Source organism: Bos indicus x Bos taurus, chromosome 10, assembly GCF_003369695.1.
Source record: "Bos indicus x Bos taurus breed Angus x Brahman F1 hybrid chromosome 10, Bos_hybrid_MaternalHap_v2.0, whole genome shotgun sequence".
In the NCBI taxonomy this organism is placed as follows: domain Eukaryota; kingdom Metazoa; phylum Chordata; class Mammalia; order Artiodactyla; family Bovidae; genus Bos; species Bos indicus x Bos taurus.
The window spans coordinates 40,092,644-40,107,956 of record NC_040085.1 but is presented as its reverse complement, the minus strand read 5'-3'; the positions used below and the strand labels follow the sequence as shown (position 1 = coordinate 40,107,956).

The 15,313-nt window shown below is 36.9% G+C and overlaps 1 protein-coding gene across 13 annotated transcripts in view; it reads right to left on the bottom strand.

Moving 5' to 3' along the window:
• The window catches only part of HERC1 (HECT and RLD domain containing E3 ubiquitin protein ligase family member 1), a 210,961-nt gene that overhangs the window by 136,435 nt on the left and 59,213 nt on the right, over nucleotides 1–15,313 (bottom strand). For all 13 annotated transcript variants that reach the window (XM_027553787.1, XM_027553788.1, XM_027553796.1 and 10 more), the window contains 9 exons: nucleotides 12,996–13,190; nucleotides 11,713–12,024; nucleotides 7,925–8,021; nucleotides 7,222–7,365; nucleotides 5,728–5,855; nucleotides 3,306–3,450; nucleotides 2,757–2,928; nucleotides 730–864; nucleotides 232–397 (listed from right to left, as the gene is read on the bottom strand). In XM_027553787.1, the coding sequence (XP_027409588.1) occupies nucleotides 232–397; nucleotides 730–864; nucleotides 2,757–2,928; nucleotides 3,306–3,450; nucleotides 5,728–5,855; nucleotides 7,222–7,365; nucleotides 7,925–8,021; nucleotides 11,713–12,024; nucleotides 12,996–13,190 (1,494 nt within the window). The remainder of the gene's footprint in view (nucleotides 1–231; nucleotides 398–729; nucleotides 865–2,756; nucleotides 2,929–3,305; nucleotides 3,451–5,727; nucleotides 5,856–7,221; nucleotides 7,366–7,924; nucleotides 8,022–11,712; nucleotides 12,025–12,995; nucleotides 13,191–15,313) is intronic.

The following is a 15,313-nucleotide window of genomic DNA, read 5'->3' as shown; positions in this document are numbered from 1 at the left end:
AACCTGGCAGCAGAGCAGGAAATGAAAGGTTTCTCAGAAGTGACATTTGACCTTTAGGTTAGACAAGCTAACAAAAAGGACAAGTTGACAAAAAATTTACTCCCACCAGGAAAACAGAAGTAACAGAAAGAACATCCAGTTGAAATTTACCAACACAAAGCTGAATTTACAGGCTACAACCTCAAGGAGAAATGTGACTGAGACATAGATGTACAAGTCTTATACTCTTACCTCTTGGATTTCATCTGGGACAGTTGAGTCCATCAGTCTGAAGAGCAAATTTCGAAGCGGACCTGCCTGTCTCCCAAGGATGCTAGTAGCTACCCCTCCCGCAAGTGCAAGAGCAAGGTGATTTGAAAGCAGCTTCAGGCACAGTTTGAGGAAATTGTGGTGTTCCCTGAAACCAAATAAACTGCTATAAACTTCTGGAATATAAAAGAGCATGTGCTATCTACTTTGGGTAACATTTTTTTTCTCTTTAAAATTTTTTTCAAATTATGACTAACAGTAATTTTAAAATCATGGTTCATGAATTTATGGATAATTTTTCCTAAAGCTTATTATCAGTAAGTATGGATGTTGAGCTCTTTTTTAAATAAAATTTCATATAATTGAGGGAGAAACTGAGTAAGAAAGAATAACTCAAAATTCAAAATGAGTAATTGATATGTGTGCACGTGTGCACATACACACAGACACATACAAATACACATATACTATATAACATACCTTGATGAAGGGAAAGGGAGTGGGGGAATCTCACTGTTTATTTTATCACAATATCTCTCAAGAAATGAACGAAGGTGTGAGAAGGTACTCTCTTCAAGATCTACACAATAAGGTCGGTGCCAGGCAACAACTTGTCTAGAAGGAAGCATAAGAAAATCATGAAATACCCTTAACGTGAAATTTTCACACACAATCAAAAATAAAAATTAAGGGTACTAAAGTTGAAACATATCAATAAGATATACAAAGACCTTTCTGATTAAAAAGGTGATAAAAACCCTTCATTTTAGCGACTGAAGAAGACCAAGAATATGCCATTTCTAGAATTCTTCAAGAAGGAAATATATGCTATGCTATGCTATGCTATGCTAAGTCACTTCAGTCGTGTCAGACTCTATGTGACCCCATAGACAGCAGCCCACCAGGCTCCCCCGTCCCTGGGATTCTTCAGGCAAGAACACTGGAGTGGGTTGCCATTTTCTTCTCCAATACATGAAAGTGAAAAGTGAAAGTGAAGTCGCTCAGTCATGTCCGACTCTCAGCGACCCCATGGACTGCAGCCTACCAGGCTCCTCTGTCCATCGAATTTTCCAGACAAGAGTACTGGAGTGGGGTACCATTACCTTCTCCACTTAATCTTAGCCACTACTTAATTTAGGAGGTCTAGATATTCATTCACCTTAAGTCAAAGTGCTGAACTGCATGAATTACTACAGCCCCTTCTGGTTCTTAGGATCCATAAGATGTACAGTTCATATTAAGAAAAATAGCCTGACTCTGTACAGTGATATCTTGAAATGTAGTGGGTGGGCCAAAAAGTTTGTTCAGGTTTTTCTGTAGGATTTATGGAAAAGCATGAAAGAACTTTTGGCCAACTCAATACTAAAAGAAAACCTGTTCAAAACTCTTGTGAAAATTTTCAAGATCTTGGAAATCATTTTCTACATATAAGGTAGAAAGCTGAAGATTTAACACTGACACTAAGTTATTTATATTCAATTTATAGTATTTTCAGCTTTTGTTTTAGAGGGTAATTATCTACAGATGTTTAAAATCGGTCAAAATGTTATAATAAACCACATCTGAACCAAAGGTTTAGAATACAAATACAAACATCTGAACATAGCTGAAATAACTCCCAAATTTCTTAAAATTCAATCTTTAAATATTGGCTAAAAATTATCTGATTATCTAAAACCATATGGTTATCATGTTGCTGCTGCTAAGTCACTTCAGTCATCTCCGACTCTGTGTGACCCCATAGATGGCAGCCCACCAGGCTCCCCCGTCCCTGGGATTCTCCAGGCAAGAACAATGGAGTGGGTTGCCATTTCCTTCTCCAATGTATGAAAGTGAAAAGTGAAAGTGAAGTCGCTCAGTCGTGTCCGACCCTCAGCAACCCCATGGATTTCAGCCCACCAGGCTCCTCTGTCCATGGAATTTTCCAGGTAGGAGTACTGGAGTGGGGTGCCATTACCTTCTCTGATGGTTATCACGTTAGGAAAAAGTTAAATTTCTGCAAAAGGTAACTTCCTTTATCTAAAAATATGGCCACTGCTTAAAAAAACAATGACACAGATAAAGGGCATGGAAACTAATTAACTATTATTAAAAATCAATAACACCTAGTTCTGATTTTGATTATTTTATTTAGTTTCCTCCTGATAAGTGGACACAATTTTTAAGATCAGTATCTGGAGAGAGAGAAGGAATTCAAAATGTTTAAAAGACATTTAAATTAAGATAGTATTTTAATGTACAATATAACTTCTTGCTTATGAAATACATTTAACCTCAACATTCAAATTGAAAGATATCTAGATGGCATGTGTATGACAGTAAAAAAGTCATTATCAGAAATATTCAGAAGAGTATTTGAATAAAAAATAATTTAATAAAAATTAAAAATTTATTTTGAATAAAAATTATTGTTGAATAATAAATGAACAATGTTCAATTATTTCTGCTTTTATTAGTGTTTTTGCTGTTAATAAAACACAGGAAATTTTAAACAGGGGTACACTTACCTGTCCCTAGGAAGAGCAGTCCATGCTAGACTATGTGATGTTCCAGCAGAGATCTGTTGAATAGCTATGCCATCTAAGCCACTTACTTTCTTTGGTTTAGTAATAGGACCTGTGGAGTTTCCTTGTCCACACTGCCCCATTGAGTTATTTCCCCAGGCATAAACTTCATTATCTGCAAACAAAACATAAAGAACAAATGAAAACTCAAATTTAAATGTAAAACACTGGAATTCCCCAGTGGTCCAGTGATTTAAGAATCCACCTGCCAATGCAGAGGACACAGGTTTAATCCCTGGTCTGGGAAGACCCCACATGCCACAGAGCAACTAAGCCCATGCCCCACAACTACTAGGCCCACATGCCACAACTATTGAAGCCTGCACACCCTAGAACCCACAATTCGCACACAGCAAGAGAAGCCACCACAATGAGAAGCCCGCACACTGCAACAAAGATCCAGCACAGCCCAAAAAAAGAGAAATAAATAAATATAAAACACTTATGAAAGGTACTATTTAACACTATCTCTTTAAAAACAAATGATCTTACCATGAGAAAGAGCCAAACAATGACTGTCTCCAATAGAAATATCAACTATTCTTGTGGCAGCCAGTTCTTCAATAAGCTTTGGTCTCAGTGCAGTAGCTTCTGATGAACCACAACCTAGACAAGCTCCACAGCCCCAAGCATAGACCTGAAACAAACAAAAATACACTATATGTTAGGGTTTCCCTGGTGGCTCAGGAGTAAACAATCCGCCTGCCAATGCAGGAGACACAGATTCGATCATTGTCAGTCTATTACCGTAGCTTTCGCTTTATGGCAGAAAGTGAAGAGGAACTGAAGAGTCTCTTGATGAAAGTGAAAGAGGAGAGTGAAAAAGCTGGCTTAAAACTCAACATTCAAATAACTAAGATCATGACATCCGGTCCCATCACTTCATGGCAAACAGATGGGGAAACAATGGAAACAGTGACAGACTATTTCTGGGGGCTCCAAAATCACTGTAGATGGTGATTGCAGCCATGAAATTAAAAGACACTTGCTCCTTGGAAGAAAAGTTATGACCAACCTAGATAGTTCATTAAAAAGCAGAGACTCTGAATATCTAGTCAAAGCTATGATTTTTCCAGCAGTCATGTATGCATGCGAGAGTTGGACTATAAAGAAATCTGAGCACCGAAGAATTAATACTTTTGGTTATTGGTTCAATGGAGAAGATTCTTGAGAGTCCCTTGGACTGCAAGGAGATCCAACCAGTTCATCCTAAAGGAAATCAGTCCTGATTATTCACTGGAAGGACTGATGCTAAAGCTAGAGCTCCAATAGTTTGGCCACCAGATGCAAAGAGCCATCTCATTAGAAAAGACCCTGATGCTGGGAAAGATTGACAGCAAAAAGAGAAGGGGACGACAGAAGATGAGACGGTTGGATGGCATCACCGATTCAATGGACCTGAGTTTGAGCAAGCTCCACGAGTTGGTGATGGACAGGGAAGCCTGACATGCTGCAGGCTGCAGTCTGTGGGGTCACAAAGAGTCAGACATGACTGAGAGACTGAACTGAACCAATTGCCAGAGCTGGACCCTTTCCACCACCAACGAACAGAGGGAGGTTAAAACATGCATGGAGAAAATCAAAAGTTTAAAGGGATTATACAATTCTGACTATCTTAAGCCTGAGTAACCCTTTTCCAGAAACACCTAACCCTCTCAGATTATTTTCCATCTGGAAATATTCTCCTTGATCTCTCTTTTGATCTCCTTCTTGCCTTCTTAGTTTATATCACTGATTCCAGCAGAGTACATCATGACAAACGCTGGGCTGGAAGAAGCACAAGCTGGAATCAAGATTGCCGGGAAAAATATCAATAACCTCAGATATGCAGATGACACCACCCTTATGGCAGAAAGTGAAGAGGAACTAAAAAGTCTCTTGATGAAAGTGAAAGAGGAGAGTGAAAAAGTTGGCTTAAAGCTCAACATTCAGAAAACGAAGATCATGGCATCTGGTCCCATCACTTCCTGGGAAATAGATGGGGAAACGGTGGAAACAATGTCAGACTTTATTTTTTGGGGCTCCAAAATCACTGCAGATGGTGACTGCAGCCATGAAATTAAAAGACGCTTACTCCTTGGAAGGAAAGTTATGACCAACCTAGATAACATATTGAAAAGCAGAGACATAACTTTGCCAACAAAGGTCCGTCTAGTCAAGGCTATGGTTTTTCCAGTGGTCATGTATGGATGTGAGAGTTGGACTGTGAAGAAAGCTGAGTGCCAAAGAATTGATGCTTTTGAACTGTGGTGTTGGAGAAGACTCTTGAGAGTCCCTTGGACTGCAAGGAGATCCAACCAGTCCATTCTAAAGGAGATCAGTCCTGGGTGTTCTTTGGAAGGACTGATGCTAAAGCTGAAACTCCAGTACTTTGGCCACCTCATGCGAAGAGTTGATTTACTGGAAAAGACTCTGATGTTGGGAGGGATTGAGGGCAGGAGGAGAAGGGGACCACAGAGGATGAGATGGATGGATGGCATCACCGACTCGATGGACGTGAGTTTGAGTGAACTCCAGGAGTTGGTGATGCACAGGGAGGCCTGGCGTGCTGCGATTCATGGGGTCGCAAAGAGTAGGACACGAACAAAGAGCGACTGAACTGAACTGAACTGAACTAATTCTCTCTTTCCCCCACTATTCATGAGTTCTAGGAAAAGGTTTAAAGGGTATTTAGTGCTAGAAGGCTTTTTAAAATTATCTTAATACAAAGAACATGGAGTTAACAGGAAGTCTATCTAGCTCACAAAGGTCAAGTCAGAAAACTTCGTTCCTTCTCAGATACTCAACTTCTTCAAACAGGAGAAAATATTTCCTTTGAGTAGATTAACTTCAAAACTTAAATACGATTATTACTTTTTAGTCACCTGGCCCTCTGAAATACTCTCAACCTTTTATGCTCATCCCTTAGTCTTACCTGCCCTGTTGATGTCAAAGCAAGTGAAGACTGACTTCCAGCACAAACTTTACGAATGAACATTCCTTGTAAAGCTTCAATAACTTTAGGTTTATACACTCTGTTGGTATCACCATGGCCAAGTTTGCCTATAAAAATAAACACATTCAAGTTAAACAACTTATTTGTTTCAAAGAAACTTTACTCTTTTTCTAACTATTAATGTTCATAATCATCACTAACCTTTCCATGACTAACCTGACATATTGTTCACATCTTAGAAAGCTCATCTGAGAAAACTTAGAAACATCTTAGAAAACTTAAGAGTTTCTGATAGCAGAGGATATTAACAAATGAATGGTTTCATTATAAGAAAAAAAACCAGTAAATAGGTTTCTTCAATTTCAAGCAATAAAAACCACTTTAAGAGAGATACACAAAATTCATTTACTGTCTTTCTCCTCTTTAATGGTCATATTTCTAACTTCACATTTGCTGATAAAATAAACAGGTCCTATACAAGAATGTGTGGTCTTCTCAGATGGCACTAGTGGTAAAGAACCTGCCTACCAAATCCAGAGATATAAGAGATGTAGGTTTGATTCCTGGGTAGGGAAGATTCCCCTGGATCTACTCCCAATATTCTTGCCTGGAGAATCCCATGGACAGAAGAGACTAGGACAGAGGGCTATTGTCCATAGGGTCACAAAGAGTCAGAAAGGACTGAAGCGACTTAGCACACACATTCAAGAATATGTATACATACAATTATTTTTTATTTTTTTAAAAAGACTCAATAATTCACCAAACAGAAAACTTGGCAAATCACCGGGGGGGGGGAGGGGGGGGGGCAAGAAATTCCCTAAGAAGTAAATACAAACTAAATACCATTTTCACTATTGAAACTGTTTTTAAAATCATCTTAGTTTTAATTGCCAGTATTGTTGAGGAATATAGGGAAGTGAGCATTCTCATATTGCTGGTAGGAGTGACTAAGAAATGTAGGAAAAGACTGTCATTCACTACTCTGTTTTTGATACTGAAAAAAACCAGAAACAGTCTAGATATTCAACAATAATAAATTGCTTTGTAAGTTTTGCTACAATCACAGGAAAGAATACTTTGAGCCATTGAAAAGAAAAATGTACAGCCATGTTTGTTGACACAGAAAGATATTCATGAGATACTATTAGACAAAAACCAACAGGTTGCAAGATAGTATCTATGGTATAGATAGGTCTGCTTTCTTTTTTTAAAACAACTATATAGAAATATATGCACATATTTGTATAAGTGCATATGTATAACATTTAGATGTCTATCTCCCAAAATTTTAACAATGTTTATGAGCAACTTTTGTAGAAACAGTTCATTTTAATTTTTTCAATGTCAGAAAAAACATTTGCTCATCTGTATTTGAGTTCTCTACAATAGGCTTGTACAACTAAAAAATAAAATTTTTAAAACTCAAGGAAAAAAAAGGCCAAAGTTATCCATAAATAATTTTTTACATACCATTGTCTCCTCCTCCAAAAGACCATACAGTTCTCCCATCTTTAGATAAAGCAATAGTATGTGAACTGCCACAAGAAACTTCTCCTACATTGCTAATGTCTTTTACTAATGTTGGGATGTTACGACTATTACTGTCACCATGACCTTGGATAAAACACACACAACAACAAAGAAATGTTAACTCTTTCTTTAAGTCATTACTTCACAGGTAGAATAAACATTACAAGTTACTTACACAAAATTGAGGAATTGTTAAAGTGCAATTAAATATGAAAACCTGAATCATTTCTAATATCTTCACATCTAATCTTCTAGGCTGCTCCATTTATGAGGTACTCAGTTCCTTCAGGGAATCAGTAGAACATTCTATCATGCTCCTCTCATAGCACATATCTATAGCTGTCTAGTATCATGTTAATGTTAACTTGTTTTCACTACCTCTATATTACACATTTCAGGATCACTTTAGGATGGTTTCTTTTTTATCCCTGAAATCCTATAATGCCTATAGTAAATACCTGCTAGATTTAATTACATCTTAAAAGCACCAGAATCTAGGTACTCTCTCTATAAAATTATCTTTCTCTGAGCTTAAAATTAAAAAAAATAAACAGTCATCAGCCCATCAGTCTCACTGCTTCTCAATAACCACTGTCATTTCTATTTTTCTGTGAGAATGACTTCAATTATTAAAAAATCTTACCTAATCTTCCAAAATCTCCTTCACCCCATGTGTATAATTCACCATCCTCTGTGACAGCAGCACTATGTCTGTATCCAGCTGACACACAGACAACTACCTGCATTGCACACAAAGGGAATCTGATGAATACAAAGATGCTACAATACAGAGCTCACGTTTGACTCTGTGCACAGAGACTTCAGAGATACTGATATTCACAACTCATCCAGGAAGTGCCATGTACAGTTTAGAAGCTTTTGCTCCAGACAAGGGTGCCTAGCTAAAGGGTCAAGAAAGTGCTGAAATACAGACAAAGCTCTGCTGGCCAAGCCACAAGCTCTGACTTCTACCAAGAAAGGACAACTTTTCTTAATTCCCACGAAGAGATTGTAAAGGTTAGCAGCACCCTCTCACCCCTTGCCTCCCCACCCCAAATACATCAATCTAATCACTTGCAACAATACTACATCACCAATCAACTCTTTACTCAAAGAGCTGGATGGGCCTGAACACTCATGACCCAATGAAAAATTTTTAAATAAAACATTTAGATTTTTAAATATAATCCAGTCCTGGTTAATCAAGGAAAATTCATTACATAATAGGGCTAACTCTCAAAAGCACACTGACTGTTACCAATGAAAGAAGATCTAAGGAGTATATAAGTTTATATCAATTAAACTCCTAACAGTATCTCTTTACCCTCACATAGCTACAGAGTTGATAAGCAGAATCAGGGAAATAAGGGTATAAGGCAGCACAATTTGGGGGATCACTTATACCTTTTAACAATGATCAAATTCACTAACTTCTGAAAAATAAACAGAAAAATATCTGTACTAATAACCAGATTTTTTAATCTGCAAAAGTCAGAACTCACTTCAGAAAATCTAAGATTCAATTAAAAATACTGAGCACCTAATACATTTTAGATAATCTATTAAGGATTTCTGAAATTTTTACCTGTAAATTATTAATTCATTTTGCGGACTTTTTCCTTCATGATATTCATACTAAGTTTTTTTTTTTTTTTAAGTTTTTAACTGGTAATGTTTCCACTGTAAAATGGAACATTAAAAGAATATAAGTAGGGAATTCCCTGGAGGTCCAGTGGTTAGGACTAAGCGCTTTCACGGTGGTGGCCTGGGTTCAATCACTGGGTTTAAAGTCATGAAACAGGGCCAAAATATTAAAAACAATGGAAAGTGAGAAAAAAGGTACTAGAAAAACTAAAAACAATATAATTTTAAAGAGTATTTTCTGAAGTTTCTTAGAGTCCCATATTGAACACTTTATCAAAAGATCCCTTGATGTTAAGTGGAATGTTCTAAGGCTCACTGCTTTAAGGCTGATGTCTTAAACATTTAAAGTTATAATAACGTAAAATTCATTTGCTCCAGCAAATACCAGACCACCTGACCTGCCTCTTGAGAAACCTGTATGCAGGTCAGGAAGCAACAGTTAGAACTGGACATGGAACAACAGACTGGTTCCAAATAGGAAAAGGAGTTCGTCAAGGCTGTATATTGTCACCCTGCTTATTTAACTTATATGCAGAGTACATCATGAGAAACGCTGGGCTGGAAGAAGCACAAGCTGGAATCAAGACTGCCGGGAGAAATATTAATAACCTCAGATATGCAGATGACACCACCCTTAAGGCAGAAAGTGAAGAAGAACTAAAGAGACTCTTGATGAAAGTGAAAGAGGAGAGTGAAAAAGTTGGCTTAAAGCTCAACATTCAGAAAACAAAGATCATGGCATCTGGTCCCATCACTTCATGGCAAATAGATGGGGACACAGCGGAAACAGTGGCTGACTTTATTTTTGGGGGCTCCAAAATCACTGAAGATGGTTACTGCAGGCATGAAATTAAAAGATGCTTACTCCTTAGAAGGAAGGTTATGACCAACCTAGACAGCATGTTACAAAGCAGAGACATTACTTTGCCAACAAAGGTTCATCTAGTCAAGGCTATGGTTTTTCCAGTAGTCATGTATGGATGTGAGAGTTGGACAGTGAAGAAAGCTGAGTGCCGAAGAATTGATGCTTTTGAACTGTGGTGCTGGAGAAGACTCTTGAGAGTCCCGTGGACTGCAAGGAGATCCAACCAGTCCATCCTAAAGGGGATCAGTCCTGGGTGTTCATTGGTAGGACTGATTCTGAAGCTGCAACTCCAATACTTTGGCCACCTGATGCAAAGAGCTGACTCATTTGAAAAGACCCTGATGCTGGGAAAGATTGAGGGCAGGAAGAGAAGGGGATGACAGAGGATGAGATGGTTGGATGGCATGACTGACTCAATGGACATGGGTTTGGGTGGACTCCAGGAGTTGGTGATGGACAGGGAGGCCTGGTGTGCTGTGGTTCATGGGGTCACAAACAGTCGGACATGACTGAGCGACTGAACTAAACTGAAATGAAAATTCATTTGACGGACAACTTTGTCAGACAAACTCCCATGAAAGCAAAGTATCCCACTTTTAATTTGGATATAAAATAAAATTTTAAAGGTTTTTATAAAAGAAAATATTCATAGAAAGAATGCAATCTTAAAATGGAGGAACTTACAAAATTGCATATAATTTTAAGTTAGGAAAATGACTTCATTTCTTTAAGGAAAGGTAAAAGAGAAACAAAAAGAGGAGTTCTAGATTCAATTTCTAATGGTGCTAATTATTTGTGTGTGACCTTGGGCAACTTACTTAACCACTTTTAATGCCTCATTTAAGTTTTTGTTAAAATGCCATTTACTCCAAGAGACCCTTCTGATCTCATTATCTAGCATCACACCCCATCAAAGTTAGTATCTGTTACATTACTCAATTTTTTCTTTACCATTATTTGAAATTACTTTATATGTTTGCTTACTTATTATCTCCAGCCCACAGATTAAAGATCCACGAGAGTAAGAATCTTGTCTCTTTTGTTCACTGTGCTGTGCTTAGTCACTCAGTTGTGTCTGACTCTGCAACCCCATGGACTGTAGCCTGTCAAGTACCTCTGTCCATGGGGCTTCTCTAGGCAAGAACACTGGAGTGGGTTGCCATGCCCTCCTCCAGGGGATCTTCCCAACCCAGGGATCAAACCCAGATCTCCTGCATTGCAGGCAGATTCTGTACCATCTGACCCACCAGTGAAGCCCAAGAACACTGGAGTGGGTAGCCAATCCTTTCTCCCGGAGGATCTTCCCAACACAGAAATTGAACCAGGGTCTCCTTCATTGCAGGCAGATTCTTTACCAGCTGAGCTACCAGGGAAGCCCCTTTTGTTCACTATTATATGTCAAATGCCTAAAACACTGCCTGGCACTTGGAAAAGAAAGTGAAGTTGCTCAGTCATGTCCAACTCTTTGCAACCCCATGGACTGTAGCCCACTAGGCTCCTCAATCCATGGAATTTTCTAGGCAAGAGTATTGGAGTGGGTTGCCATTTCCTTCTCCAGGGGGTCTTCCAGGCCCAGGGATCAAACCCAGGCCTCCTGCATTGCGAGCAGACACTTTACCGTCTGAGCCACCAGGGAATCCCATGTAAGGTACTAGATAAATATTTGTGAAGTGGATGATTCTCAGTTTCCTATCTGTAAAATGAAAATAATAACTGCTTTAACAAAGCTTTTAGAAGAATTAAAATTTAAAACTATATGTGAAAGTGTGCTGTAAACCAATAAGCAGACACAAAAGATAAGCCAAAGGGTTAGGAGGGGGGCTACCTCAGAATACACCAAAATCTGAAAGGTATTGTCAATTATAGCAATCATGAGTTCCAGTGCAACTAATTATTTTTAAATCCAAAAAGAAGGCACATACCTTTCCCTGCAGAGGGCCCTGAATAAGCTTGGGATATTTCTGTGTTGAACTATTTCCATGTCCCAGTTTCCCATAATCACCATCTCCCCAGCTGAAGACTTCTCCTTCTGTAGTAAAAGCTAAAGTATGACCATCAGATCCTTTAGAAGATGAGACCTTTTTAATGGACCTGTGAGGTTCAAATGTTAACTTTTTTAAAGTAGATTGATTATTAGAGTCGCCAAGGCCTAGTCTTCCATAGCTGCCTTTACCACAAGCTCTGACAGAGCCATCTGTAGAAATGACAAAAGTGCAGTACTGTCCAGCTTCAATCTATAAACAAACAGAATCAGATATAAAATGCTTCTGTGAGAATCAAAGTATATTAAAGTTTATCTTACAAAAGAAGCTCAAAGGAAATCTTTTATTTTTTTTAAATTTTATTTTATTTTTAAACTTTACATAATTGTATTAGTTTTGCCAAATATCAAAATGAATCCGCCACAGGTATACATGTGTTCCCCATCCTGAACCCTCCTCCCTCCTCCCTCCCCATACCATCCCTCCGGGTCGTCCCAGTGCACCAGCCCCAAGATTTCCCCAAAGGAAATCTTTTAAAGTAGAAATGCATCTCCACAGAGATTAAGAAGTAAACAGAAAAATCAAGAAAATTATTAATGGCCTATTCACATTGACTTCATTGTTAACTCAAATTAATGTATATTTTATCTTTTCAGGTTATCTATCCAGTTTTGGTTCAATGAAACAACAAAGTAAAATGTTTCTGCCTCCTCTAATATAACTGGTAAAGGGAAAGAAGTAAAATTTTCCTGTAATTCCTTAAGGTCCATTATAACAAGAACCATGTAATACTTATTCTAAATTCATTTGAGAAAAACTTATATTTTAATGAAAATACAGAAAGTTCCAATTTGCCTAAAAGGTAGCTACAAAGGTAAAAAAAATGATCACAATAAGAAAATGAATGCCAACATGGCAAAAGGAAAATTCTAATTTTTACCTAGTCTTATTTACTATTTGTGTTGAATATATGGTAAGTCTGTTGACATTCATAATTCTTTTTAAAACTCTTGATGCAAATTTGATTTTTTAAAACTTGGAAATACTGTTAGGAAAATGAGGGACTTAAAATATTTTTTCTATAAAAATCCAAAAACTGATGCAGTATAGTATAGAAACAATACAGATAAGAAAACAAGTAAGAACATTCACTCATAAAAACAAAAACCAAAAAAATCCCACTCATAACATCTACCAATTTGTAAAGTATGCAGAGAACTCACAGTCTGAGCATCAGAGAAACTAGGAGCCAGTTTGGGTTGTAGTATTTTCTCCTGTGTGCCTTCTACCAACTGATGGCTGCTATTGCTCCCCCAAACATAAACCTCACAGGTTTCTGAAACAATGGGAGTATCACCAGTCTGAATGCTATCAGGGCTAGCACATGTTCTTGAGTAATCAGAAGCCATTCTGCAAACCTATTAAAATAAGAAACGTGCAATGAACACAAGACATTTTTAGTATAGATATTTTTTTAAATATTCTCTGAAATTGTTGACTTTCTTGCTTCTAAAACTATCTCAACTGCTCAAATAACCTAAGAACAACATATCCAACCTTAAACACAGATGGCTAGATTATCTACTCCCACAGAAAAAAATCACAAAAAGATACTAACATAGCAAAAATGGGGAGGAGAAGACACAATCAACTTTTATACCTAAATATTTTATTAATGTATAAAACAGCATTATAGAAAAACAAGTAGAAAAACTCCACCTTTAATAATCCCATCACCTTAATATATGCTACCTTTTTTAAATACATGTCCTTCCAGAGTTCTGCACATACATGTTTTTTAACAGTTATCACAGTGGATATACAAGTGATGACACAAAAGGACCATACAGAATTTTCTTTGTCTACCTAGTCTTCATAATTGAACCAACAATATTTCATCTGATGTAAAAGTCACAATTTACTTAAGCATTTTCCTTTAAGAGGACACATTCTTTCTACTTAGTTATATAAGCCATTTTTAACAATATAGCTGCTGCTACATGTTTAATTACTTTCCTTAGTAGAGAAACTCAGAAATGGAACTATTATATGCAAAAAATGACAACAATTACACGATTCCTGAAACATACCATACCAAATTGCCTTTGAAACTGGTGTTATGATATTATGAATAAAATGAGGGCTTCCCTAAAAATAATAATGGCTTCAGAGCAATTCAACACTCACACACGTATCTACACATATTTATACATGTATATATGTATAGAGATATATATATATACACATATATACATGTATAAATATATGTGTAGATACGTGTGTGAGTGTTGAATTTGCTCTGGGCCATTATATATATATATACACACATATATGTATATATCTATATGTATATTATCTATATAATCTATCTACATTATCTATCTATACATTATATATAATTGTATATACATTATACATACATTATATATACATTGTATATATATTATATACAATCTATACATTATCTTTATATATACATCTATATGTATATATAGATATAGCTATATAAAAAATCATGGCTTATTTACCATTTGTGTTGAATATAATGGTAAAATCTATTGCCATTCATAATGCTTTATAAAAATTCAGGCTTCCCCTCTCCCCTCCTCTCTCCTCAAAACCCTGCCAAAAGCATAGAACCAGGGTTGTCATCACAGTTTCCCTAAACAATGAATAGGCCTATGTAAGAGTACCAGTCTCACTGCATTCATACCAGTAACTATTATGCTTTAAATTTTTTTGAAAAGTTCACTGGGGAAAAAGAGGATGCATTCTTTTAACTTCACAGTTCCTTATTACCAACAGAACTAAAAATTTCCCAACTATCTGCTTACAACTAACTTGCATCCATTCATTTATTAGAGCTCCGTGGATTTTTTACTGACCTGTACGAATCCCATACAATAAAGATATTATCTCTGACTATAGTAGTTTTCAATTTGTTGACTGCTTTTTAAAGCTTTTTATTTATTTATTGGTTTTGTTTTTTTCTGAATCAAGCAAAATAAGAGAGGAATCTTTAAAAGCCAATATATTATATCACGAGACCATTAAATGGGAAGGTATAGAGTAATTTCAGTCAGAACCTTTAAATAGTACCCAAAAACAAGATAATATGTGTGTCAAATAATTTTCAGTGAACATCAGGAGAGTTCTGAGAACACACAAAATGTGCATAAATAAAGGCTGCTAGTCCCTAATGACAGATCTGAAATTCTGCTGCCAACAAAAGGATGATGGGCTCAGGTAAGTTAGAATTTATCTCAAGATCTATTACAGTAGTCTCCCTTTTCTCACAGTTTCACTTTTTGTGGCTTCAGTTACTGGCAGTCAACCGTCATCTGAAAATATTAAATGGAAAATTCCAGAAATAAATAATTCATAAATGTTAAACTGCATACTGTTCTGAGTATCATCCCTTTGTCCAGCATAGCCACATTACATAAACTACTCACCCATTAGTCACTTAGTAGCCATTTGGTAATCATCTCAACTGCCAGTATTTCGGTGCCTGTGTTCAAGTAATCCTTATTTTACTTAA